Raw genomic sequence first — 23,210 nt, 5'->3', positions numbered from 1 at the left:
GTGGAGAGCAGAAGATCAGTGGAAGGAAGAAGGGGGGAAAAGAAAAGGCATGGATGCGTAGAGAGGAGAGGTTAGTGACAGGAGAGAAGCTACAGTCTGGAGAAAGATGATGAGAAGCAGGAAAAACACACAGGTAATAATGCACTAACTTAATGTGAATGGAAGTTAATGCATCAAAAATTGAGCATTAAGCAGCTTTTTACTACACTGAATAAAAGCCACAGAGAGGGGGGGAATGATGAAAGTGTGAAAAGGACAGAGAAAGTGCCAGGTAAAGGGAAGAAATATGAATTAATTAAGCGAAATATAAAGAGAGGAATAGGAGCCACAGATGATGAAGAGAGATGAAGAAAGAGATATGGGGCTGAGGGAAGCGAGATAAACAGAGGGGATTAAATATGTTCACCAGAGGAAATCGGTCAGAGCAGGTGAAACTGGTGGCTCATCACCAAGAGCTGGGAATATCCCAGGAGGTAATTTACTAACGAGTAAGAATATTCTGTAGCAGTGACATTTATTAACAGCTCCAAGGTGCAGGGTGTGGGTCGCCAAGAGGGAAGCTGGCGGACTTGAGCACACGATTCCGGGAAACCCAGGCTGACTGACAGAGGCACAGTGGAAGGAGGAGGAACCTATACATATAAGGAGGAGACAGGCGGTGTCCTGCACACACTTCGGAATCCTACAATCCCTCACATACTGGGAAATGGAGGTCTTATGCTCACAAACAAACTGGAGGGTCCTGTATTTAAAGGAAATGTAGCTCCTGCATTCACAGGCATGTAATGAATCTCCTTCACTCACATGCGTGAGATACCTGAACCCAAAGGCAGGGAATTGAAGGCTTTCCACTCATGGTAATGTAGTGAGATCTCTGAATTTACAGACCGGCAGTGGAAGATTCTACACCAGGAGTGGCCAACCCCAGTCCTCAAGGGCCACCAACAGGTCAGGTTTTCAGGATATCCCAGCGTCTGCACAGGTGGCTCAATCATAATGACTGAGCCACTGATTGAGCCACCTGTACTGAAGCAGGGATATCCCTAATACCTGACCTGTTGGTGGCTTTTGAGGACTGGAGGTGGTCACCCCTGGTCTACACTCACAAATACTTAGTGGTGGCTCTGCATGTACAGTACAGACCGGGTATGGATCCTTCCAAATACACACACCCTCATTGTGTTATGGGCCCAATGTGTGCCAAATTTCATGCAGCTACATTATTACAAATGATAAAGATTACATCTGGATTTTACTCAAGTCACATCCCATCCGTCACCACAGCGATGCTATCACGCTGCTATAATATAGCCAGGCCTGTACACTGACATGTATGGATGGAGGAGCCTGCGCAGCTCGCACAGTTGGTGAGAGAGTGGAAAGGCGATGTGATAAGCAGAGAAACGTGCCACTTTTGCCAAGGGTTCAGCCAAATCTCTGCAGTTAAGTGGCTGGCCGTGGATGCATGAGAATTGTATTCTCTCTCCTGCTCAGTGGGAGCGTCCTTTAGATGCAGTGATGGTGGCACAAATGTGTGCAGGACAAGTGACCGGCGGACCATAGCCTCCGCCATTGTAGGGTACGAGGAGGACATGCCCCTTCCAACTTTACGTGGTTCACAGCTGAAATGTAATACTATTGCCAACGGAGAGAAATTCAGAACCCCGGCAAGTGAAGAACTACAAGTTCTAGAACAAAAATCAACTCATTCTAAAAAAAAAAAATGTTAAAAAAAGGCGGAAATCCGGAAATACCTTCTAAAGCTCGCCCTCCCCACTGCCCAAGTAAGCAGGGTTCTTTTCATGCAGCTGGTTGCGACAGGTTCAATGCCAGCACCATCCTTCTTCTAATTACAGAGGTAAATAAGGATTTTAATCAGTTAGTGTTAGGACCTGCGATATTATGGTCATGCCTTGAAAGTGGCTCGCGGGCTTATACACTTTGGCCAAAGGGTTAGCTAAATGACCCTTTGTCAAGAGATATATAGGTATTTCACTGTGTATTTTTGTCACATTGGATGTTGCTCTGGACTTCTTTGTTTCTGGTTTTATAAATTGCGAAGGGCAACGTTTCTGTAAGTGGGAAAGGCAGGTTCACCATGGAGGTAAAATGTCTTTCGCTGCACTTATCCTTCTGTCAATGACAAGACAGCGGTCCAAAATAACACTGGCAAAATTGTTTGCGATATTTCACTTGCATTGAAGTTGGGTAGTGATGCAACAGTCATTTATCTCTATAGATCATCAAGGCTAGGAAATTCAGAACTGGAATCCTAGAGGGTTATCCATTAAACTGGAATAGTGCCAATCAGGGCATTGAAGTCAATGGGATTCTCAGTGTGATCATGCCCTGATCGCAGTTTAATGAAAGATGCGGAACCAGGCTGACAATACTGAGAGGTGATGTTACTGCATCAAACAAGGGTTTAAAACCAACCAACATGTTAGGCATGAATTTAAGGCTCTAATATTATGCAATCGGTTCAAATGTATTTGGCTGACATGTTGTGCAATATGCCGTTTCCTTACATTCATGCATCACAGGCGCTGGTGGCACAAAAGGGTTAAAAGTCATCAGCCCTTTTCTTCAGAACTCTATGCTGGAAGTTTTTATCCCCATGCAATCAGGAGCACGCAGCGGAAAAGAAAAACTGCCCACCGTGAGCTATTAACACAGCAAAAAAAAAAAAAGAAGAAATTCCCTTCTCGCTGCCCCCCCCCCCCCCAAATCTCCGAGGGGAGCGAGCTTTCCGCTGGAGCGGACGGCTGCTGAAATCTGCAGTCGTTTCCTAGACAAGAGCTCTTGTGCCAGCCGAGTGTAACGCACGGGGAATGGCGGAGTTAATATCCCGGGGCTGATTTCGTGCTGGATCAACCCCAGAGGATGGCTTTGGGTCAGCAAGTTCTGCTGATACCGATAATAGTAAAGCTCAGTGCAGAGAGTTAACCTGTTCAATGCCAGAGGGGAAATTGAAGGCAACCCAAGGCAGGAGATGTGTTGTTGGCATACTGGCCAACCTGCCCTATTTATCAGGGAGACACCTTGGTATATAGATACTTTCTGTTAAAAGTCACCTAAATCCAGTGTCTGTGAATGGAAGATGATGAGACGTGTTTTATTTATATCCAGGTTTCCCTGATAGGAGCCTTCACACTTTGTCAGTATGGGCGTAGGTAAAACAGCAATAGGGGTGTTTGTTCTTGAGGACTGCTACAGTAAATTCCCTGCAACGCTTACACTACTAAGTAACAAGGCATCTAGAAGTTGGGTTACCACATTAGGCAATATCACAGTATAAATGGGGCTATACACATAACTGTAAGCTTTTTAAGTGCGTACATTACATTTAACCCCGCAGTCTCCAAAGGATTCTGTTCTTAGATTAGAAGCTTGAGAGGCAGGAATTCTAGTTTGTTAATGTTTCTTCTCCTGTCTGGTTCACGTGCTGGAATAATACGCGCTTCCATCTCCACATCCAGCACATTCATTCAATATATTCTGTTGGTTCTGTCGGGCCGTGTATACAATTCAAGAGTGTGCCGATAACATTGGCCAGTCCTCCTTGTGATCTTGCTTTATTATACCAAAGTTACATCATTATCATGCTGCTGACCAGGAGTCAATTGGCAGTTAGGACTACATACATGGCTTGCACTAATAATATATATATATATAAATATATATATATATATATATATATATATATATATATATATATATATATATATATATATATGAAGCATTTCATGTTCATGATGCCCACTCCTCTTGCACAACATCTCAAAATGAAAATGCTGCATTATATAGCAATACTGATTAGGTCAACACACTTGCAAGGCAATCTGCTACTGGCACCTCTGGCAGTGAAGGTGTGAACTGGAGAAATATAGAGAGGTACTCAGCACAATTATACCATGCATCATTTTTGTTATTACATTGTAGCCACAACATGACGTTCTGTGTTAACCCGGTCAGTCGTGAAGGGACAAGCAATGTGAATGCAGCCCCACTGATGGGGTTAGGAGCGGTCACATTGCTAGTACTGCACGGGGCAACGTGCAGACGAGTCTGGTCACAAAGTACAACAAACAGCTTTCATAAGAAAAGGTGTTAGATTGAGCAGGGCAATTTTCAGAGGGATTAATATTGTTAGACCCTTTTTATTGAGGTTTATAGCTTTTAGGCACTTCCAGAGTTATTATACCATCACAGAGCAATTTTTTTTTTTTTACGTGTGGTGAATATAAATCTTCAGAGAATTATTCTAAAGCCGTCTCCTCTGGTCAGTAATTGCTGATAGATTAGCAACTTTTTGAGTGTGATATCACACACAATCATCACCAGTGATAATAGCACCATCAAACTTCATGGGGTTAATATCACTTTTATATTTGCCGAAGGTCAGTCACACAGCGGTCTACTCAAGTGAGGATATCAAATTATCAGCCCCTGTGACTGCCCCACTAAGTACGAGGGGGGGAAATCCTATTTTTAATGGTATTTTTTCCTTGATACACGTGGTGTAGACTTTTGCACCAGAATTGCACTACTTTTGCCTTGACGCACTATAGGCCCGAGTTTAAACTTTATCCCCCTGCTTTATTCGCTTCTACTGTCCAAAGGTGCAGTGCACAGCCGGCTTGTACCTCAGCCCACCACAAAGAGTAGCTGTGATACTACACTGCTGGTACTGCCTGTGTATAGCGCCGCTCGGTGGCCAGTTGGTTTTTTTACGCCCCTCCGGTAGCAAGGTGGGGATTTCCAGGATAACCTAAAGGATCTGTTTAATGCAGCAAAAGTATTCAGAGCCACAGTAAGGAGACTTCACCTGTGTGAACTTCAAGGGGTCTGACAGAAATCCTGCATCAACCAATCAACGTACTTTGCACCATATAACTTCTCTTGTAAATTGGAGAATGTTCAGAGGAAATGTCAAGCGCTGCGCATCTTACTGGCATTCATCACATTCTGCACCTCTGTCATTGTTTCCCAGTTTCTCTGCGTCAGTGTTGCCTTACGGTTTGAGTGACACCAGCCTCTCTGTTAATGACCTGTGTAACATACAGTTCTTATAAGCATGCTTCTTGTCATTAACAGCGCAACACAAGCAAACACTCCAAATATTTTTTCTTTTCTTTACGTCACATCTCACATTTTTATATGTTTCTACCTAAACCCTCCAACATTATTACAAAATAGAGCAAAGTCATATTATTTATTTGTCTGCCCACTGGACTGTGAGAAGGCACGTCGTAATATATTCCAAAGCACGAACATCGCAGTGTGGTCTGGTAGGGTCAGTGCAGGCAGCGTTTCATTTAGACCAGGTGCGGCTAACTCCAGCCCTCAAGGGCCACTAACAGGTCAGGTTTTCAGGATATCCCTGTTTCAGCACAGGTGGCTCAATCAGGGGCTCAGTCTTCGACTGAACCACTGATTGAGCCACCTGTGCTGAAGCAGAAATATCCTGAAAACTTGAACTGTTAGTGGCCCTTGAGGACCGGAGTTGGCCACCCCTGATTTAGAGTTGCCCATAGAAAAGACCAGTTCATACCACCAGGCACGATCAGAACCTAAATCTGACCCGTGACTAGACCATACAAAACTATAATATGATTTTCTGCTATTAACCAATGTTCCCAGAGTTTCAGGTTTGCAGCTTCCGTGACCCACTTTATGTTCCTTCAAAATAAAAAAAAAATAAAAAAAACACTTTCATGCTCGTTGAGCTGAGATAAAATAAAGCTAGTGACATTTCTAACATTTAGCTTTTCCTGTTTCCCCCCCCCCCTCTGGATGCCACCAGGATTTTGCTTATCTGCATTCTTTGCCTGTTAATGTATTCATTCCTGAAACAAATTAAGATAGAACTCATGTTTTACTCATTTTTATCGAGTGCGTCCTTTAACCTTGTAAATATCTGAAACTTAATCCTTTGACACCCACAAAAGGCACACCATGATAAATGGGTTGTTAATCAAACATTACACCTTAATACAGAACCAAACGGGTGATCATTTTGCAGAAAAGTGTCACAGTTCCTGTTGGAATCCTTGAATGGTTGTAAGTATGCACCCTACCAGAATTAGGACATCCCGAGATACCTTCTGTTACAGTGCTGACATATATCAACCAATATCAACCCTTAAGAGTTAAGCGGACCATCATTTTTTAGTGACTTAAACCTCACTTGCCAATGGGTTCCCTCCCTGTACATTGTTAATCAATTAAATGGTTAAGCGTTTAGATCAAATGATTCAACTCCCAATGCATTATTGTAGTATCGGCATGATAATTAGTGGTATATTATCAGTTTCAATTTCCATATTATACAGTGTGTCACATTTTTAACTGTTGGTGGAGCTCACTGTTCTCCTTAGGTTGGGGACACGGCTACTGGCAGAATAGTGTTTACCTTGAGATTAGGAGCTGGCACTCTGTCTCCCACCGATTTGCCACCTTGGTAGTGCTGCTCTTGCACGGGGGAACACTGGAACCATTCACCTACCGCACTGAGACACTTATAGAACAAGTAAATAAATGGGACTTATTCGTTTGCATAATCTGCCCACGGAGAATGTGCACCTCTTACTTTGTCTGTGCTGCCGGGGGAAGGGGGGCTTTAAAATGGGGGACTCACCACAGAGAAGTTGTGTGCAGTGCAGCTGTTCCCGCTAAAGTTGCAAGCTCTTCAGCATCTCTGCCAGCTGGTGCCCAGTCCGGTTCACAATGTCCAACATGTTGGGATCAGGGTACATTAAATCCGAGGCTCTGTGCCCATCCCGGTCCTTCGGGGGGAGCCCGGTCAGGTTGGCCAGGTGGTAAATGTCGGCGTCATTGAGAGCAGAGTGCCGGAAGCGGTTGATGTACATATGGTGACCGCTGGGAAGATCATCTCACCCATCACCTCCTCATCCACAGCGGTGACATGGGGGTGCTCCAGGTAAAACAAGGCACACTTGGCTGCCTGGTATAGAAAAAACAACAGTGATGCAAAGAACGCCAGTGCCCAGAGACTCTGTTTAATGCCCAGTCTGCCCGTTTTGAAGATATGCCAGCAGCCCATGTAGGGTACTAGTGCTGGCAAAGCCTGCAAAGTCCCGGCCAGCCACTGGACTCTCATCCCCGATGAGGCTTTCCCTCTCCCCTTCCTCCTTCTCTTTCTGGTTCCCATCCTCGTCTGCGAACTTAATCTTGCAGACTATTTCGATGGGCATTGGCAGGCGGGTTGGGGAGACAGGGTTTAGGGGCTTTCCAAATCCTGCGGCAACCCCTTTGCCCGCTCCCCTCTTCGCCCCCGATCACTTTCTCGTCCCAGAGACGATGTGAAATAGGAAAATGAGAGTCCTGGCTTGTTTCTCTCTCTCTGCTCCCCACTTCCAGTCTCCTTCTCTCCCCAGCGTAAAGGGTGAAAGGGAAAAAAAAGGAAAAGAACGGAGAGAAAAAAAAAAAAAGACTGAAGAATGGGAAAAGAAAAAAATGAGGAAAAAGCGAGAAAGGGGAGCAGGAGGTTGTCTGCTCCTTGGAGCTGTTCTAGTCGGCACAGTCCTTCTCTCCTTTAAGGTTTGTCTCCCGGTGACTTTGCTTATCGCGGCAAGCACAGCTGTGAAAAGGATGGAAATCTGGTCTTCCTCTCGTGCTCTCTCTCCCAGCACAGACAGCGAGGCTTTAAACAAGTGCTAAGAAAATCCACTGTTTGAGGGAGGGAAAAGGATCCCCATAATACGAGAGAGAGAGGAGAGGAGAGAGAGAGAGGAGAGAGAGAGAGAGAGAGAGAGAGAGAGAGGAGAGAGAGAGGAGGAGAGAGGAGAGAGAGAGAGAGAGAGAGAGAGAGAAATAGAAGTGTGTATGTGTGTGTGAGAAGAGAGCAGAGTAAATCTGAATGAAATGCCTTAAGCAGCACTGGGCAGTGAGTTGCAGGCAGGCGGAGAGAGGTTGAGACAGCACACTCTGTTCTGAAGTCAGCTTGCCACACTTGTTTGAATAACTGTATTGAGGAAGCTTGTCTCTCACTACAAGCCACACAGAGATTGTGCAAATAGAAAACTTGATGCCACTATACCTCTCCTGCTTTTTACTTCTTCTTTTTTGTATCTTGGGGGCACCGTCTTCACTACTTGTACATAGCTCACACTGTCAAATAACAGAAAACTCACTTAAAAGGAGCAAAACTGCTTTCCAATGAGTGAGATTAATTCCCAAATGAGTGAGACTGCCATCCACAAAGCGAGACTCGCTCCAAATGAGTAAGACTGCCATCCACAAAGCGAGACTCGCACCAAATGAGTGAGACTGCCACCCACAAAGCGAGACTCGCACCAAATGAGTGAGACTGCCATCCACAAAGCGAGACTCGCACCAAATGAGTGAGACTGCAATCCACAAAGCGAGACTCGCACCAAATGAGTGAGATTGCCTTCCACAAAGCGAGACTCGCACCAAATGAGTGAAACTGCCTTCCACAAAGTGAGACTCGCTCCAAATGAGTGAGACTGCCTTCCACAAAGTGAGACTCGCTCCAAATGTATGTATGTCTTTATTTGTAAAGCACAAAGAAGAAGAAGCAGGCACACGGTCTTACTCAAAAGGAGGTTTAATATGCCATAAAGTCCAACGTTTCGGCAGTCAAATACTGCCTTTCTCAAGGTGAAATGAGAAAGGCAGTATTTGACTGCCGAAACGTTGGACTTTATGGCATAACAAACCTCCTTTTGAGTAAGACCGTGTGCCTGCTTCTTCTTCTTTGTACTGGAACATTTGGGACTACAGGAGCTCCCCAGGACCAGCGCACCGGCAGCTAAGTACCCCACCTCTATTACCCTTGATATTGAGTGCGTGTCTCATCCTCTGTCTATTTATTTGTAAAGCGCCATTAATGTGCATAGCGCTTCACAGCAGTAATACACGTGACAATTATATAAATAACAATAATACAAATAACAGATCATGGGAATAAGTGCTTCAGACATCAAAGTAACATTTAGGAAAAGTAGTCTCTGCTCCGAAGAGCTTACATTCAAATTGGTAGGAGGAACATTTAGATACAGTAGGAGGGCATTCTGGTAAGTGCGTCTGCAAGGGGCCAAGCTTTATGTATCAGGTGTATAGTTTTAGCCACGGTGCTACTCATATGCTTTGTTAAGCAGGTGTGTTTTAAGGTGGGTCTTAAGGTGGATAGAGAGGGTGCTAGTCGGGGTATTGAGGGGAAGGGCATTCCAGAGGTGTGGGGCAGGAGGGCTTTAGATACAAAAGGGGTAGAGAGAAGACATCCTTGAGCGGAACGCAAGAGTCGGGATGGTGCATAGCGAGAAATTAGGGCTGAGATGTAAGGAGGGGCAGAAGAGTGTAAATCTTTAAAAGTGAGGAGATTGAGTGAGAGATGAGGGATTTGATAGGAAGCCAGGAGAGGGATTTCAGCAGAGGAGATGCTGAGACAGATCTAGGAAACAGTAGAGTGATTCTGGCAGCAGCGTTTAGGATAGATTGTAGGGGTGACAGGTGAGAGTCAGGAAGGCCAGACAGCAGGAGGTTACAGTAATCGAGATGGGAGAGAATGAGGGCCTGAGTCAGAATTTTAGCAGTCAAGCAACAGAGGAAAGGGCGTATCTTTGTGATATTGCGGAGGAAAAGGCGACAGGTTTTAGATACGTTTTGAATGTGAGAGGAGAATGTGAGAGAGGAGTCGAGTGTGACCTCCAAAGGCATTGTGTTTGCGCTACTGGGTGTATGACTGAACTTCCAACAGTAATGTGGAAGGAGGTAGTGGGGCCAGGTTTGGGAGGAAGTATGAGGAGCTCTGTTTTTGCCATGTTAAGTTTAAGTCGGCGGAGGGCCATCCAGAATGATATCGCAGAGGGGTCGATAGAGGAGGAGGTGTTGGCAGAATAGACGCTGAAAGTATGATGGGAGAGGTAAGTGGAGATCCAGGATAGAGCTTTGTTACGAATGCCAAGAGTATGGAGAATGTGAAGGAAAAGAGGGTGTTCCACAGTATCACATGCTGCAGAGAGGTCGAGTAGTATGAGCAGAGTGTAATGACCTCTGTCTTTGGCAGCATGGAGGTCATTAGTTATAGTGAGGGCTGTTTCAGTGGAGTGAGCATTGCAGAAGGCAGATTGTAGAGGGTCTGGGAGAGAATAGGTGTTGAGAAAATGGAGCAAGCAAGATAATACAAGACGTTCAAGGAGTTTAGAGGCAAAAGGCAGGAGGGAGACAGGCCGATAGTTAGAAAGACAGGTAGGGTCAAGCTTGCTGTTATTGAGTAATGGTATGACATTGTTGCATGTTTGAAGGAGGAGGGAAAGGTACCAGAGTAGAGGGAGGAGTTAAAAATGTGTGGCATAGGGATTATAGTAGGAGCAAGAGGTTTTAGGAGATGGGAGGGAATGTGGTCAAGAGGGCAGGCGGTAGATGGAGAAGAGAGCAGCAGTGCCACATCCTCCTCTGTGACAGCGGAAAAAGAGTCAAGGAATCCAGGATGAGAGTTAGGAAGAGGTGTAGGATGGAGGAGGATACAGAGGGGATGGCCTGACGTATGGATTCCACCTTTTCCTTGAAATAGTCAGCAAAGTCCTGAGGTGAGGTGGAGGAGGAAGAAGAGGCAGCTGAGGGTGGTCTGAGTAGGGAGTCAAAGACAGAGAAGCGTTGGCATGGGTTAGACTTGTGCATGTTGATTTGTGAAGAAAAGTAGGGTTGTTTAACCTGAAAGAGGGCAGAGTTGAAACAGGATAGCATAAAGTTGTAGTGAATGAAGTCTGTGAGTGTGAGATTTCCTTCAGAGGCGTTCAGAGGAACGAGTGTGGGAGCGCAGCATGCGCGGGTGGGAATTTAGCCAGGGTCTGGGGTAACAAAGGCAAGAACGGCAGAGAGAAAGTGGGGCATGTAGATCAAGAGAGGAGGACAGGGCAAAGTTGTAGTTCTTGATCAGGTTGTCAGGGTCTGGAGCAGGGCTGAGAGAGGAGAGGGAGGAGTGTAAAGTGGAAACAAAAGCTGGAAAGTTAATAGAGCGCAGGTCTCTGCAGAAGCGAGGGGTAGATGGAGGTGGAGAAGGGGAGAAGCTAGAGAGAAAATGAGATGAGATGATGGTCAGAGACGGGAAGGGGGGAATGAGTAAGACTGAGAATGAGTGAGACTGCCTTCCACAAAGTGAGACTCGCTCCAAATGAGTGAGACTGCCTTTCACAAAGCGTGACTCACTCCAAGAGTGATGCTGCTATAGAGTGAGAGATTGTCTTCTGATTAGTGGGACCTTGTCAAACAGGTGACAGTGATTTTCTGTGAGCAAACTCCCATGAGTGAGACTACCTCCCAGAGTGAGACTACCTCCCATGAGTGAGACTACCTCCCAGAGTGAGACTCTACCTCCTATGAGTGAGACTACCTCCCAGAGTGAGACTACCTCCCAGAGTGAGACTACCTCCCAGAGTGAGACTACCTCCCATGAGTGAGACTACCTCCCATGAGTGAGACTACCTCCCATGAGTGAGACTACCTCCCAGAGTGAGACTCTACCTCCTATGAGTGAGACTACCTCCCAGAGTGAGACTACCTCCCATGAGTGAGACTACCTCCCAGAGTGAGACTACCTCCCATGAGTGAGACTACCTCCCATGAGTGAGACTACCTCCCATGTGTGAGACTACCTCCCAGAGTGAGACTACCTCCCAGAGTGAGACTCTACCTCCTATGAGTGAGACTACCTCCCAGAGTGAGACTACCTCCCAGAGTGAGACTACCTCCCATGAGTGAGACTACCTCCCAGAGTGAGACTACCTCCCAGAGTGAGACTACCTCCCAGAGTGAGACTACCTCTCATAAGTGAGACTACCTCCCATAAGTGAGACTACCTCCTATGAGCCAATTTTGCTCCCATTCCCTCCGCTTTCCCACTCTGTCTCTCTTCCACATGCATATATTGCTTTATTTCTGTACTCTTGTCTTGCTTATTTTATTTTTGGCTGGCAGTTTACTTAAGCTGTCCATCCCTATCACGTACCCCCCCTTCTCTCCAGCTCCCTGCAATATCATCTTCTTTTATTATTTTTTTAATTGTGTCTTTCTGATTAACTCGCTCGCTGCCAAAAAAAAAAGCCTGTCGCTTATTATTTTTGTAATACATTGCAGGCCATTCTGGCAGTGGGTTCAACTCAATACTGAGTCACAGTTATGCAAGGCCGCAAAGGCACTGCATGACGTTGGTGATCATAATACTGACGCCCATCCCTGTTACCGAGCGTCTCTAAGGGATGGTGACTTGGTGTTACTGGTAATTCCACAATACACAGATAATGATAACGATATTTATTGTGACAAACATCTGTTGAATAGGAAGCAAAGAAAAGACCACTATACACAATAAAACCAGAAGAATTCATTTGCAAGTATTTCTACATAAATGGTGAAAAGATATGGACGGTATTTTATAACAAACAAGGAAACAGGCTTTAATCCTGGGAAAGAGATGCAAACTTTGCACATTTTTCCTGGCTGAGGCATGTAAACCTTTAACCCACAGTGCATGTCGTATTTATTGAGTTTGTTCAAAAAACAACACAGTGGCAGTGCTACAGATTGACATACTTCAATGCGGGGGGTGGGAGGCGGTGGGAAGGCGGGGGGTGGGAGGAGGTGGGAAGGCGGGGGGTGGGAGGCGGTGGGATGGCGGGGGGGTGGGAGGCGGTGGGAAGGGGGGTGGGAGGCGGTGGGAAGGGGGGTGGGAGGCGGTGGGAAGGGGGGGGGAGGCGGTGGGAAGGGGGGGAGGGAGGCGGTGGGAAGGGGGGGGGAGGCGGTGGGAGGGGGGGGCGAGGCGGTGGGAAGGGGGGGGGGAGGCGGTGGGAAGGGGGTGAGGAAGGCGGTGGGAAGGGGGGGTGGGAGGCGGTGGGAAGGGGGGGGAGGCGGTGGGAAGGGGTGGGGGGAGGTGGTGGGAAGGGGTGGGGGGAGGCGGTAGGAAGGGGAGTGGAGGGGGGGAAGGGGAGCGGAGGGGGGGAAGGGGAGCGGGGGGGGAAGGGGAGCGGGGGGGGAAGGGGAGAAGTGGTGGGAAGGGGGAGGAGGGGGGAGATGGTGGAAAGGGGGAGAAGTGGGGAGGTGGTGGAAAGGGGGGGGAGGTGGTGGGAAGGGGGAGAAGGGGGGAGGTGGTGGGAAGGGGGGAGGTGGTGGGAAGGAGGAGGAGGGGGAAGGTGGTGGAAAGGGAGAGAAGGGGGGATGTGGTGGGAAGGGGGAGGAGGGGGAAGGTGGTGGGAAGGGGAAGGTGGTGGGAAGGGGGAGGAGGGGGAAGGTGGTGGGAAGGGGGAGGAGGGGGAAGGTGGTGGGAAGGGGGAGGAGGGGGAAGGTGGTGGGAAGGGGGAGGAGGGGGGAGGTGGTGGGAAGGGGGGGAGGGGGGAGGTGGTGGGAAGGGGGGGAGGGGGGAGGTGGTGGGAAGGGGGGGAGGTGGTGGGAAGGGGGGGGAGGTGGTGGGAAGGGGGGGAGGTGGTGGAAAGGGGGGGGAGGTGGTGGGAAGGGGGGGGAGGGGTGAGGTGGTGGGAAGGGGGAGGAGGTGGGAAGGGGGAGGCGGAGGGAAGGCGGCGGTGGGAAGGCGGGGGGTGGGAGGAGGTGGGAAGGCGGGGGGTGGGAGGCGGTGGGAAGGCGGGGGGTGGGAGGAGGTGGGAAGGCGGGGGGTGGGAGGCGGTGGGATGGCGGGGGGTGGGAGGCGGTGGGAAGGGGGGTGGGAGGCGGTGGGAAGGGGGGTGGGAGGCGGTGGGAAGGGGGGGGGGAGGCGGTGGGAAGGGGGGGAGGGAGGCGGTGGGAAGGGGGGGGGGAGGCGTGGGAAGGGGGGGGGAGGCGGTGGGAAGGGGGGGTGGGAGGCGGTGGGAAGGGGGGGGAGGCGGTGGGAAGGGGTGGGGGGAGGCGGTGGGAAGGGGTGGGGGGAGGCGGTGGGAAGGGGTGGGGGGAGGCGGTGGGAAGGGGGGCTGGGAGGCGGTGGGAAGGGGGGGGGAGGCGGTGGGAAGGGGGGGGGAGGCGGTGGGAAGGGGGGGAAGGGGGGAGGCGGTGGGAAGGGGGGGGGGGCGGTGGGAAGGGGGGGGAGGCGGTGGGAAGGTGGAGGGAAGGGGGGGGAGGCGGTGGGAAGGGGGGGGAGGCGGTGGGAAGGGGGGGGAGGCGGTGGGAAGGGGGGGGGGGCAGTGGGAAGGGGGGGGGGAGGCGGTGGGAAGGGGGGGAGGCGGTGGGAAGGGGGGGTGGAGGGGAGGTGAAGGGGGGGTGGAGGGGAGGTGAAGGGGGGGTGGAGGGGAGGTGAAGGGGGGGGGGTGGAGGGGAGGTGAAGGGGGGGTGGAGGGGAGGTGAAGGGAGGTGAAGGGGGGGGGGTGGAAGGGAGGTGAAGGGGGGGGTGGAAGGGAGGTGAAGGGGGGGGTGGAGGGGAGGTGAAGGGGGGGGGTGGAGGGGAGGTGAAGGGGGGGTGGTGAAGGGGAGGTGAAGGGGGGGAGGTAAATGGGGAGGTGAAGGGGGGTGGAAGGGAGAAGTGGAGTGAGGGGAGGTGAAAGGGGGTGAGGGGAGGGTGAGGGGAGGTGAAGGCCGCTCACTCACCCGTCCGGCAGGTCCCACGTGGATCTGAGGCGGGAGGCAGCGTGTTGTGGCCGCTCTCCCGCTGTGTCCCGGGCGCTCGCTCGCTCCCCCGCTGACTGTAGCGGCTCCGGGGGGGGGGGGTATCGGGGAGACACTGACACTGGAGGGGAGGGGGGGGGTGGAGGGGAGGTGAAGGGGGGGTGGAGGGGAGGTGAAGGCCGCTCACTCACCCATCCGGCAGGTCCCACGTGGATCTGAGGCGGGAGGCAGCGTGTTGTGGCCGCTCCCCCGCTGTGTCCCGGGCGCCGCCATCTTGGGCACTCGGCGCCGCGAGGCAGCCTGCCTGGCCACTGGCTGTTCCCCCGCCGGGGAGGGGTGAGTTGTAGCGCCGGGGAGGGGGGGGGCATGTATATGTGTGGGGGGGGGGGAGAGGTGGGAGATATAGAGGGGGGTCTCGCACGGCCGCTGACACTGGGTGGGGGGGGGGGGGGAGCTGAAGGGGTAATAATAGTGTGTGTCCCCCGCTGACTGTAGCGGCGCCGGGGGAGGGGGGGGGCGGGGTGAAAGCGCGGGAGACACAGGGAGAGGAGGAGGTGCGCGCGGGTGCTGCTAACACTGTGAGCCCCGCTAATGTATGTAACAGTGTGTGTGTGTGTGTCACTGTGTGTGTGTCTGTCACTGTGTGTGTGTGTCCCTGTGTGTGTGTGTGTGTGTGTGTGTGTGTGTGTGTGTGTGTGTGTGTGTGTGTGTGTGTGTGTGTGTGTGTGTGTGTGTGTCTGTGTGTGTGTCCCCCCCTGTGTCTGTGTGTGTGTCCCCCCCTGTGTGTGTGTGTCCCTGTGTTCCCTGTGTGTGTGTGTGTGTGTCCCTGTGTTCCCTGTGTGTGTGTGTGTCCCTGTGTGTCCTTTGGGCCGTCACTCCGCCTCAGGCCAATGAGAGGTGTGCGGGGGCGGCCGGGCCAAGGGACCAATGAGATTTCCCCTAGGGACACCGGACATCCAGGCAGGCAGGCAAACATACAGTGCTTTCACTAATATAGTATAAGATTGTAATTTGTTTTGCAATAAACTGCATTGGAGGTAAATAATTTATACTTCTGTAACAGGTGTTCCCCCACCCTCTGGGAGATTTCACTATCACACAGTGTTTTGTGCTGCTCACCTGCTGGCTCACAGAATACTGAGCGTCCGCCGATGGTAGTGGGGACGAACAGGACAGGCTTTTTGGGTTCTTTCTCACTTCTTTTCTCAGTGCAGCGCCTCCATTCCCGGCAGGCCCCAGTAGATGTGGGTGCAATCCCTGGACTCAACCCAAGAGGCTTGAGGCCCCAAGGGTCTATCCTCAGCTTCTCTCTTACTCCCTAGTGGAATAAGAGGTAGATGTCCCACTCCCCTAAAGGAGGGGAATGAAGGTGGCCAGAGCCCAGACTCCACGCTCCCAACTCAGGGAACCACTCTGAGAGACCCACTAAATGTAGCTGTGCAGCCCCTTATGTACCCACGGAGAAGGTTCTAGGTCTGAGCCCCTGATTGGGCAGAACACATGCCTAGTCCCACCTCCCCTGTCACTCAAGGGAGCTGCTTACTAAAGGGGAGAACCCCGGATTAACCCTAACACTGCACTGGTACCAGGGCTTATGTGTTAGGCAGGGCAGATTAGTAGCCAAAAGGAGTGTGGCTACAAAATCCTCCTGGTGGAATCTCACGGACCCTGCTGATAAGCCCATCCTTATATTTTGATAAATGGAACAAGGCATAACAATTGACACTATACAATTGCTAACATAACAGGTGATAGCATACATTTTACTACAATGACGTATGTCAGATTCCTCTCATAACATGGATAATCTTTACACCCCCCCTTCAATAGTAATGCTTTGGGTCAGGCTTCTTAACTAATCTGCCTTCTTAGTCAGGGACTGTAACAGAGTACACCCTCTTGGGACCCCGTTCAGGAATATATTCTACCCGGTCCAGGTAGATATTTCTCCCTACCCTCCAAACTCTCATTAGGTAACACATTTTCTCTTCATTGTAATACCTAGAGTAACTGCACTTGGAGGCTAAGAACTCTATGATAGCATCCCTCAACCATTCTTCTTGCTTGGTCTCTATCTCTCTCATGATGGGCTCAAGGACATAGGGGTAGTCGTCTGCACTATTAGTCGGTCAGACCTGCTGAGTTTAGTTAGTTTACGGCCACAAGCCTGGCTCGGTAGCACCCAAAAGAGTGGCTCGTGAGAGGGTTGTTTCTGATAGGTTAGGGTTAGGCCGGTTGGTTGTATTACACCTAGCTTAATTTCCCTATCTCTTCTTCTGAGGGCCTCTGCTGTCTCTTCTGCAGAAAACTCCCCTTCCTCCCTCCAATGATCCACAATGTCCCCGCTAATTAGCAAGAACCGGGTCCGGTCCATATGATGGACATACTCTTGAAACATGGGGTCCCACCACGACAATACCTTCACCACATTTGCAGTACACTCAGACATATTAGATTCAGAGGTTGCTGTAGATAATGTCCCGAACCTGTCCGACCTCTCTGACCCTTCCTTGCAGAAAGCCAGGTACTCATCCATCCCTCCACCAGCAGGATCACCATCAAACCCACCACAGTTTCTAAAGACCTGGGAAGCTTTAGCTACCCCCTGATTGTCCTGGGTAAGGTTGGCAGAAGCCCTAGGCTCCTCAATGTCTCTGTGGGCATCAGTCTTGGCCTGCCTACCACGGCCTGTTACTGCCAACACCTTCTGTGTTTCAGGGTCCATAGGGGCCTTGCGCCCTCGGCCTTTGGCTCAATCGTGGTGCCGCTGCAATAATGGATCTATTGGGGCTTTACTCACCGGAGCGGGTATAGCAGTGTCCTCCGCCCCGGCGGTTGCCTCCCTGATGCCCACATCTGGTTTCACCGGAAGGGCGCTGGTCTCCGTGATGCGGGAAGAAGTAACGGCCGGCACCTCCCTGATGGAGCCCTCCGCTGTACCCTGGAGAGAAAAAGTATCCTCACCGCTCCGTAGAATCCTGGCAGGTGCGTGGTTCTCCCGGCCGGGAGCAGGCATGTCCAACGCCATCACTTGAGGAACTGCCAAGGCCTTGGCGCTCCTCCGCCTAGGGTGCACTGTCGCTCTTGCTGATGTTATCACCACGGGACTCCGCTCCCGTTCGTTCCTGGAGGTAGGCGTCTCCTCGGTGGCCGCATTTGAGTGATACTGCGGCCAGAGCATCACAACGGATAACCTCCCGTCGCTATCGTCCAACATTGCTTGGGACTCACCCCCATGGGAAGAGGACCGGGACACCTCGCTGTCGCTGGCTTGCAGGCAGCGGTCCCGCTCCTGCGCCACCAGTGGAAGTGCCTCAGCCTTCTCCCGGGTTGTCACCTTACCAGGTAAGTCTTTTGTAGGTTCTGCAACAGGGACACACGGGTCCCTTAGAGCGTCCGCTCCCGATGCTGCAGTCCAGTCCGCATCTCTCTGTAGTAAGTTTGCATCTTTCTTCCGGGCCGGTAGAGATGGCAGCAACACCTTAGGCTTTAGGTGGGGGTCCCAGACCACGGGCATTTAGATGTCAGGCCCGCTTCTCTGCCCGGAAAGTCACAACAAGGGCAGGTGCATTTAAGGATCTCTCCCCAACCACTTGTAGTACCAGGAAGCCTCATGGTAGTCGATATTTGGACACCACACACCCAGCTATTGTAGGGTGTAGCGCGGTAGTAGAAGGGATTAGCTCCTGCTCTGCTAGCTCACCACGAGGAACTGAGGGTGCGGTAGCTCACATCCGACTCCACTCCCAGTGGTGACAGTCTATTGGGTAGCACAATGCCTCCTCCCCCTGGTGGATCCAGGAGTCCAGGCACATTGCAGCTGGGCATGGTTTCGGCTTCCACGCCGAATCACTCACAGTAGATGGGTGCGGCTTCGGCTTTCACGCCAAACCAAACACGTTGCAGGGTGTGTCTTTGCTTTTTACGCCAAGCTCTGCACAATTTTGCAAAGGAAAAGGTTGCAACTTGCAAACTCCTCCACGCGATCATCCCGGTTTTGGCAGGAGCTCCGCCCCTGCTGTCCTCCGAATGGCCATCCTCTTCTCCAGTCAGGGACAGCACATGACATGACTCACGAGTCCTCCTGACTGTGCCCGGCCACCGTCCATGGCCCACCCTCCAATCTCAGCACAGCGCTTCCAGTGCACGCGTGCTTGCCACCCTCGTGCTTGCAACTGCCCCGCCGCCCTCACGTCTGCCGCCGCAGCCCGCAACAATGGTAATACCGGACACCTCCAGTTTTATACAGGACAGGCATCAGAATTACCAGCCTATCTGGGTGAAAACCGGACAACTAGCAAGCCTAACCAGCACAGGTTACCACACACCTACTGTAGCAGGGAAGTTAGTCCCTTGCTGGGCAAGAGTCCCATGGACACTACACCTAGCCTCTCTTCTCCTTCTGTGTACTTAGAACTGGAGCATACCTCCTTTCTCTGACTTGCTTGCTGGAAAAACCTGTTCTGTTAAGGGATCTCAGCAGTACCTCCAAGTGTAACAGGATTTCCCCCACCCTCTGGGAGATTTCACTATCACACGGTGCTCACCTGCTGGCTCACAGAATACTGAGCATCTGCCGATGGTAGTGGGGACGAACAGGACAGGCTTTTGGGGTTCTTTCTCACTTCTTTACTTGGTGCAGCGCCTCCATTCCCTGCAGGCCCCAGCAGATGTGGGTGCAGCCCCTGCAGGAAAACTCTCTGGTACTCCCTCTGAATAACTGCACTCTCAGGCAGGAGTATATAAACAGGAACGGTCTTTATTCTTCCATCTTCAGAACACTCAGATGGTCCCTGGACTCAACCCAGGAGGCTTGAGGCCCCAAGGGTCTATCCTCAGCTTCTCTCTTATTCCCTAGTGGGCGAATGAGCGGCTCAGTGAGTAAAGACACTGACTGGCCCTGAGTTTGAAGCAGGGGAACCTGGTTCAATTCCCGGTGTTGGCTCCTTGTGACCTTGGGCAAGTCACTTTATCTACCTGTGCCCCAGGAACCAAAACATAGACTGTGTCTGCAAAATGTCTCTGTAAAGCGCTATGTAAAGCTAGCAGTGCTATACAAGAACATGCTATTATTATTATGTCCCACTCCCCTAAAGGAGGGGAAGGAAGGTGGCCAGAGCCCTTGCTCCACGCTCCCAACTCAGAGACCCACTACATTTAGCTGTGCAGCCCCTTTTGTACCAAGGGGGAAGGTCCTAGGTCTGAGCCCCTGATTGGGCAGAACACAAGGGATATAGGGGTAAAAACAGGGGAAACTATCTTAAAGGTAAGGGAGGTGTGTGGCGGACCTCAGGGAAGGAGACAGCGTTTGCACTGCTCGCTCTGTCTTCTTTAAAGCAGCAATCCCAGTTGCTCATTTCATAATCTAACCTGTTCTAACCCCAATGTCTGCAAACCCCCTGGTTCTAGAGATATATGGCTGCGGACAACAAACATGGTTACTAAGATCAAAGCGGGCATTGCAGCTTGTCTATTGGTCCATTGGTCGCAAGCCCTGACCCCACCAGCCATATTGTTTCCCCAGTTTGCCCGGTGAACCCCTTGTTGACCCCGGGTTTTCCGCTCCTGTCCCGGGAGGTACCCATACGTCAGGGGACAACCAGTAAACTCTAGGGACAAGCTCAGAAAAGATTAAAAAAAGAAAATAAATTGTAACCGTTTACAAGGAGTGACAGGAAGCGCTCGCATGGGCCTGCTCTATCGGTGTTTAAATTTACTGTGTATTGATCGACCTTTCTCAAAAAAGCTCCGTAATTTGGACCGAAACGTAGATCAATACACAATAAATTTAAACACTGATACAGCGTGTCCATATGAGTGCTCTCTCTCACTGCTTCTATGTCAGCCGGACTTCTGCTTCACGCAGCACACGGGGCAGGATACCAGGTGGCACCTGGGGCAGGATACCAGGTGACACACGGGGCAGGATACCAGGTGACACACGGGGCAGGAAACCATGCGGCACCTGCGGCGGATACCAGGTGGCACCTGCGGCGGATACCAGGTGGCACCTGCGGCGGATACCAGGTGGTGGCAGAGCTCCCTTTACACATTCTATACGATAAGTTGATATTGATATTTTGTTTTATTGCGGAATTACCATCAGTCATTGGCCCATTGGAGTCTTTGGGGCAGATTCACCAAGTGCCAACACGGGTCAACTTGAGTGAGAGTTAATGCCAACCCGTAACTGTGCTTGGTGAATCTTCTCCAATATCAACTCATGGCCATGTCTTACTATCACGATATTACTCATCATATTGCTATATTGCCCAATATACTGGTGCTGCAGTAACATGAACCCCTTCATTGCCATCGCGGTGTAACCCATGGTTTTGCTGGCTCTTCAGCAAAGAAGGGGTTAAGATGCCGGAGTTAGATTGCTATATTTGTAATCTATCTATTAACATTATCAGCCAGTAATACGCAAATCAACGCAGCGGTGGCTGCCTTTTTCTAGATTAGCAGATCTTATCTCCCATCCCAACAGCTTAGCAAAGCCAGGACAGGCTGAGCCCAAACAGCCACACACCAGTGCCCGGGGAACAGGCACCTGCACTTAAATACTGTGCTCACTGCCCCTCCCCTCCGGTAATTTTTAAAAGAACAAACATGAGGAAAAGAAAAAATAATTCAGAACGGTATCCCACAGTCCCGGCACAAAACCCTACACCGCAGCACAGAGAGCGAACACAGCCTATTGATCTCCAGGAAATGTGCAGCTGTGCGGGATTAGAGAGGGAGCACGCCACCAGCTAGAGATGGAGGGGGGCGGGGGGGGGATAGGGAGAGACGGGGAGAGAGATAGGAGGGAAAAGAGACGGAGGGGGGATGGACAGAGGAGAGAGACGGGGAGGGGGGAGGAGAGAAGAGAAAGAAAGGGAGGGGGGGAGGAGAGAGGAAAAAGACGGGGAGGGGTGAGGAGAAAGGAGAGAGACAGGGGGGAGAAACGATTGAGACAGGGAGGGGGGGGAGAGAGGAGAGAGACGGGGAGAAGGGAGGAGAGAAGAGAAAGACAGGGAGGGGGGAGGAGAGAGTAAAAAGACGGGGAGGGGTGGGGAGAAAGGAGAGAGACAGGGGGAGGAGAGAGGAGAGATGGGGAGGGCGGGGAGAAAGACGGGGAGGGCGGGGAGAAAGACGGGGAGGGGTGGGGAGAAAGACGGGGAGGGGTGGGGAGAAAGACGGGGAGGGGTGGGGAGAAAAATGGGGATGGGTGGGGAGAAAGGAGAGAGACAAGGGGGGGAGGAGAGAGGAGAAAGACAGGGAAGGGTGGGGAGAAAGGAAAGAGGGGGAGGAGAGAGGAGAAAGAGAGGGGGAGAAAGTAGAGAGACGGGGGGAGAAAGGAGAGAGACAGGGGGGAGAAAGGAGAGAGACAGGGGGGAGAAAGGAGAGAGACGGAGGGAGAAAGGAGAGAGACGGAGGGAGAAAGGGGAGAGACGGAGGGAGAAAGGAGAGAGACGGAGGGAGAAAGGAGAGAGACGGAGGGAGAAAGGAGAGAGACGGAGGGAGAAAGGAGAGAGACTGGCGGAGAAAGAAGAGAGACGGGGGGGGGAGAAAGGAGAGAGACGGGGGGGGGGAGAAAGGAGAGAGACGGGGGGAGAAAGGAGAGAGACGGGGGGGAGAAAGGAGAGAGATGGGGGGGAGAAAGGAGAGAGATGGGGGAAAGGAGAGAGATGGTGGGAGAAAGGAGAGAGACGGGGAGGAGGAAGGAGAGAGACGGGGAGGAGAAAGGAGAGAAACGGGGAGGAGAAAGGAGAGAGACGGGGGGAAGAAAGGAGAGAGACGGGGGGAGAAAGGAGAGAGACGGGGGGAGAAAGGAGAGAGACGGGGGGAGAAAGGAGAGAGACGGGGAGGAGAAAGGAGAGACGGGGGGAGAAAGGAGAGAGACGGGGGGGAGAAAGGAGAGAGACGGGGAGGAGAAAGGAGAGAGACGGGGGGAGAAAGGAGAGAGACGGGGGAGAAAGGAGAGAGACGGGGGGAGAAAGGAGAGAGACGGGGGGAGAAAGGAGAGAGACGGGGGGAGAAAGGAGAGAGATGGGGGGAGAAAGGAGAGAGATATGGGGGGAGAAAGGAGAGAGACGGGGGGAGAAAGGAGAGAGGCGGGGAGGAGAAAGGAGAGACGGGGAGGAGAAAGGAGAGAGACGGGGAAGAAAGGAGAGAGACGGGGGGAGAAAGGAGAGAGACGGGGGGAGAAAGGAGAGACGGGAGGAGAATGGAGAGAGACGGGGGGAGAAAGGAGAGACGGGGGGGAGAAAGTAGAGAGACGGGGGCGGGGAGAAAGGAGAGAGGTGTGGGAAAGGAGAGAGATGGGGGGAGAAAGGAGAAAGACGAGTAGGAGGGAGAGGGACGCAGAGAAGAAAGGAGAGCCGGGGGGGAGAAAGGAGAGACGGGGGGGAGAAAGGAGAGATGGGGGGGGAGAAAGGAGAGACGGGGGGAGAAAGGAGAGACGGGGGGAGAAAGGAGAGACGGGGGGGAGAAAGGAGAGACGGGGGGGAGAAAGGAGAGACAGGGGGGAGAAGGGAGAGACGGGGGGAGAAAGGAGAGACGGGGGGAGAAAGGAGAGAGACGGGGGGGAGAAAGGAGAGAGACGGAGGGGGAAAGGAGAGAGACGGGGGGAAAGGAGAGAGACGGGGGGAGAA

General features: G+C 51.6%; 1 protein-coding gene and 1 long non-coding RNA gene across 2 annotated transcripts in view; both read right to left on the bottom strand.

Moving 5' to 3' along the window:
- ASIC4 (acid sensing ion channel subunit family member 4) overlaps positions 1-7,743 on the bottom strand; it is a 174,821-nt gene extending 167,078 nt beyond the window's left edge. Inside the window, 4 exon segments of the mRNA XM_075609620.1 lie at positions 6,641-6,685; positions 6,687-6,868; positions 6,871-7,057; positions 7,059-7,743. Coding sequence (XP_075465735.1) covers positions 6,641-6,685; positions 6,687-6,868; positions 6,871-7,057; positions 7,059-7,217 — 573 coding nt within the window. The 5' untranslated portion in view covers positions 7,218-7,743.
- Positions 7,744-7,873: 130 nt separating this feature from the next.
- LOC142499766 (uncharacterized) overlaps positions 7,874-23,210 on the bottom strand; it is a 178,017-nt gene continuing 162,680 nt past the window's right edge. The window contains exon 4 of the long non-coding RNA XR_012802732.1: positions 7,874-8,133. This is a non-coding gene — a long non-coding RNA (uncharacterized LOC142499766). The remainder of the gene's footprint in view (positions 8,134-23,210) is intronic.

This window comes from Ascaphus truei, chromosome 7 (genome assembly GCF_040206685.1).
Source record: "Ascaphus truei isolate aAscTru1 chromosome 7, aAscTru1.hap1, whole genome shotgun sequence".
NCBI lineage: Eukaryota > Metazoa > Chordata > Amphibia > Anura > Ascaphidae > Ascaphus > Ascaphus truei.
This window is presented reverse-complemented; position numbering and strand designations above follow the sequence as displayed.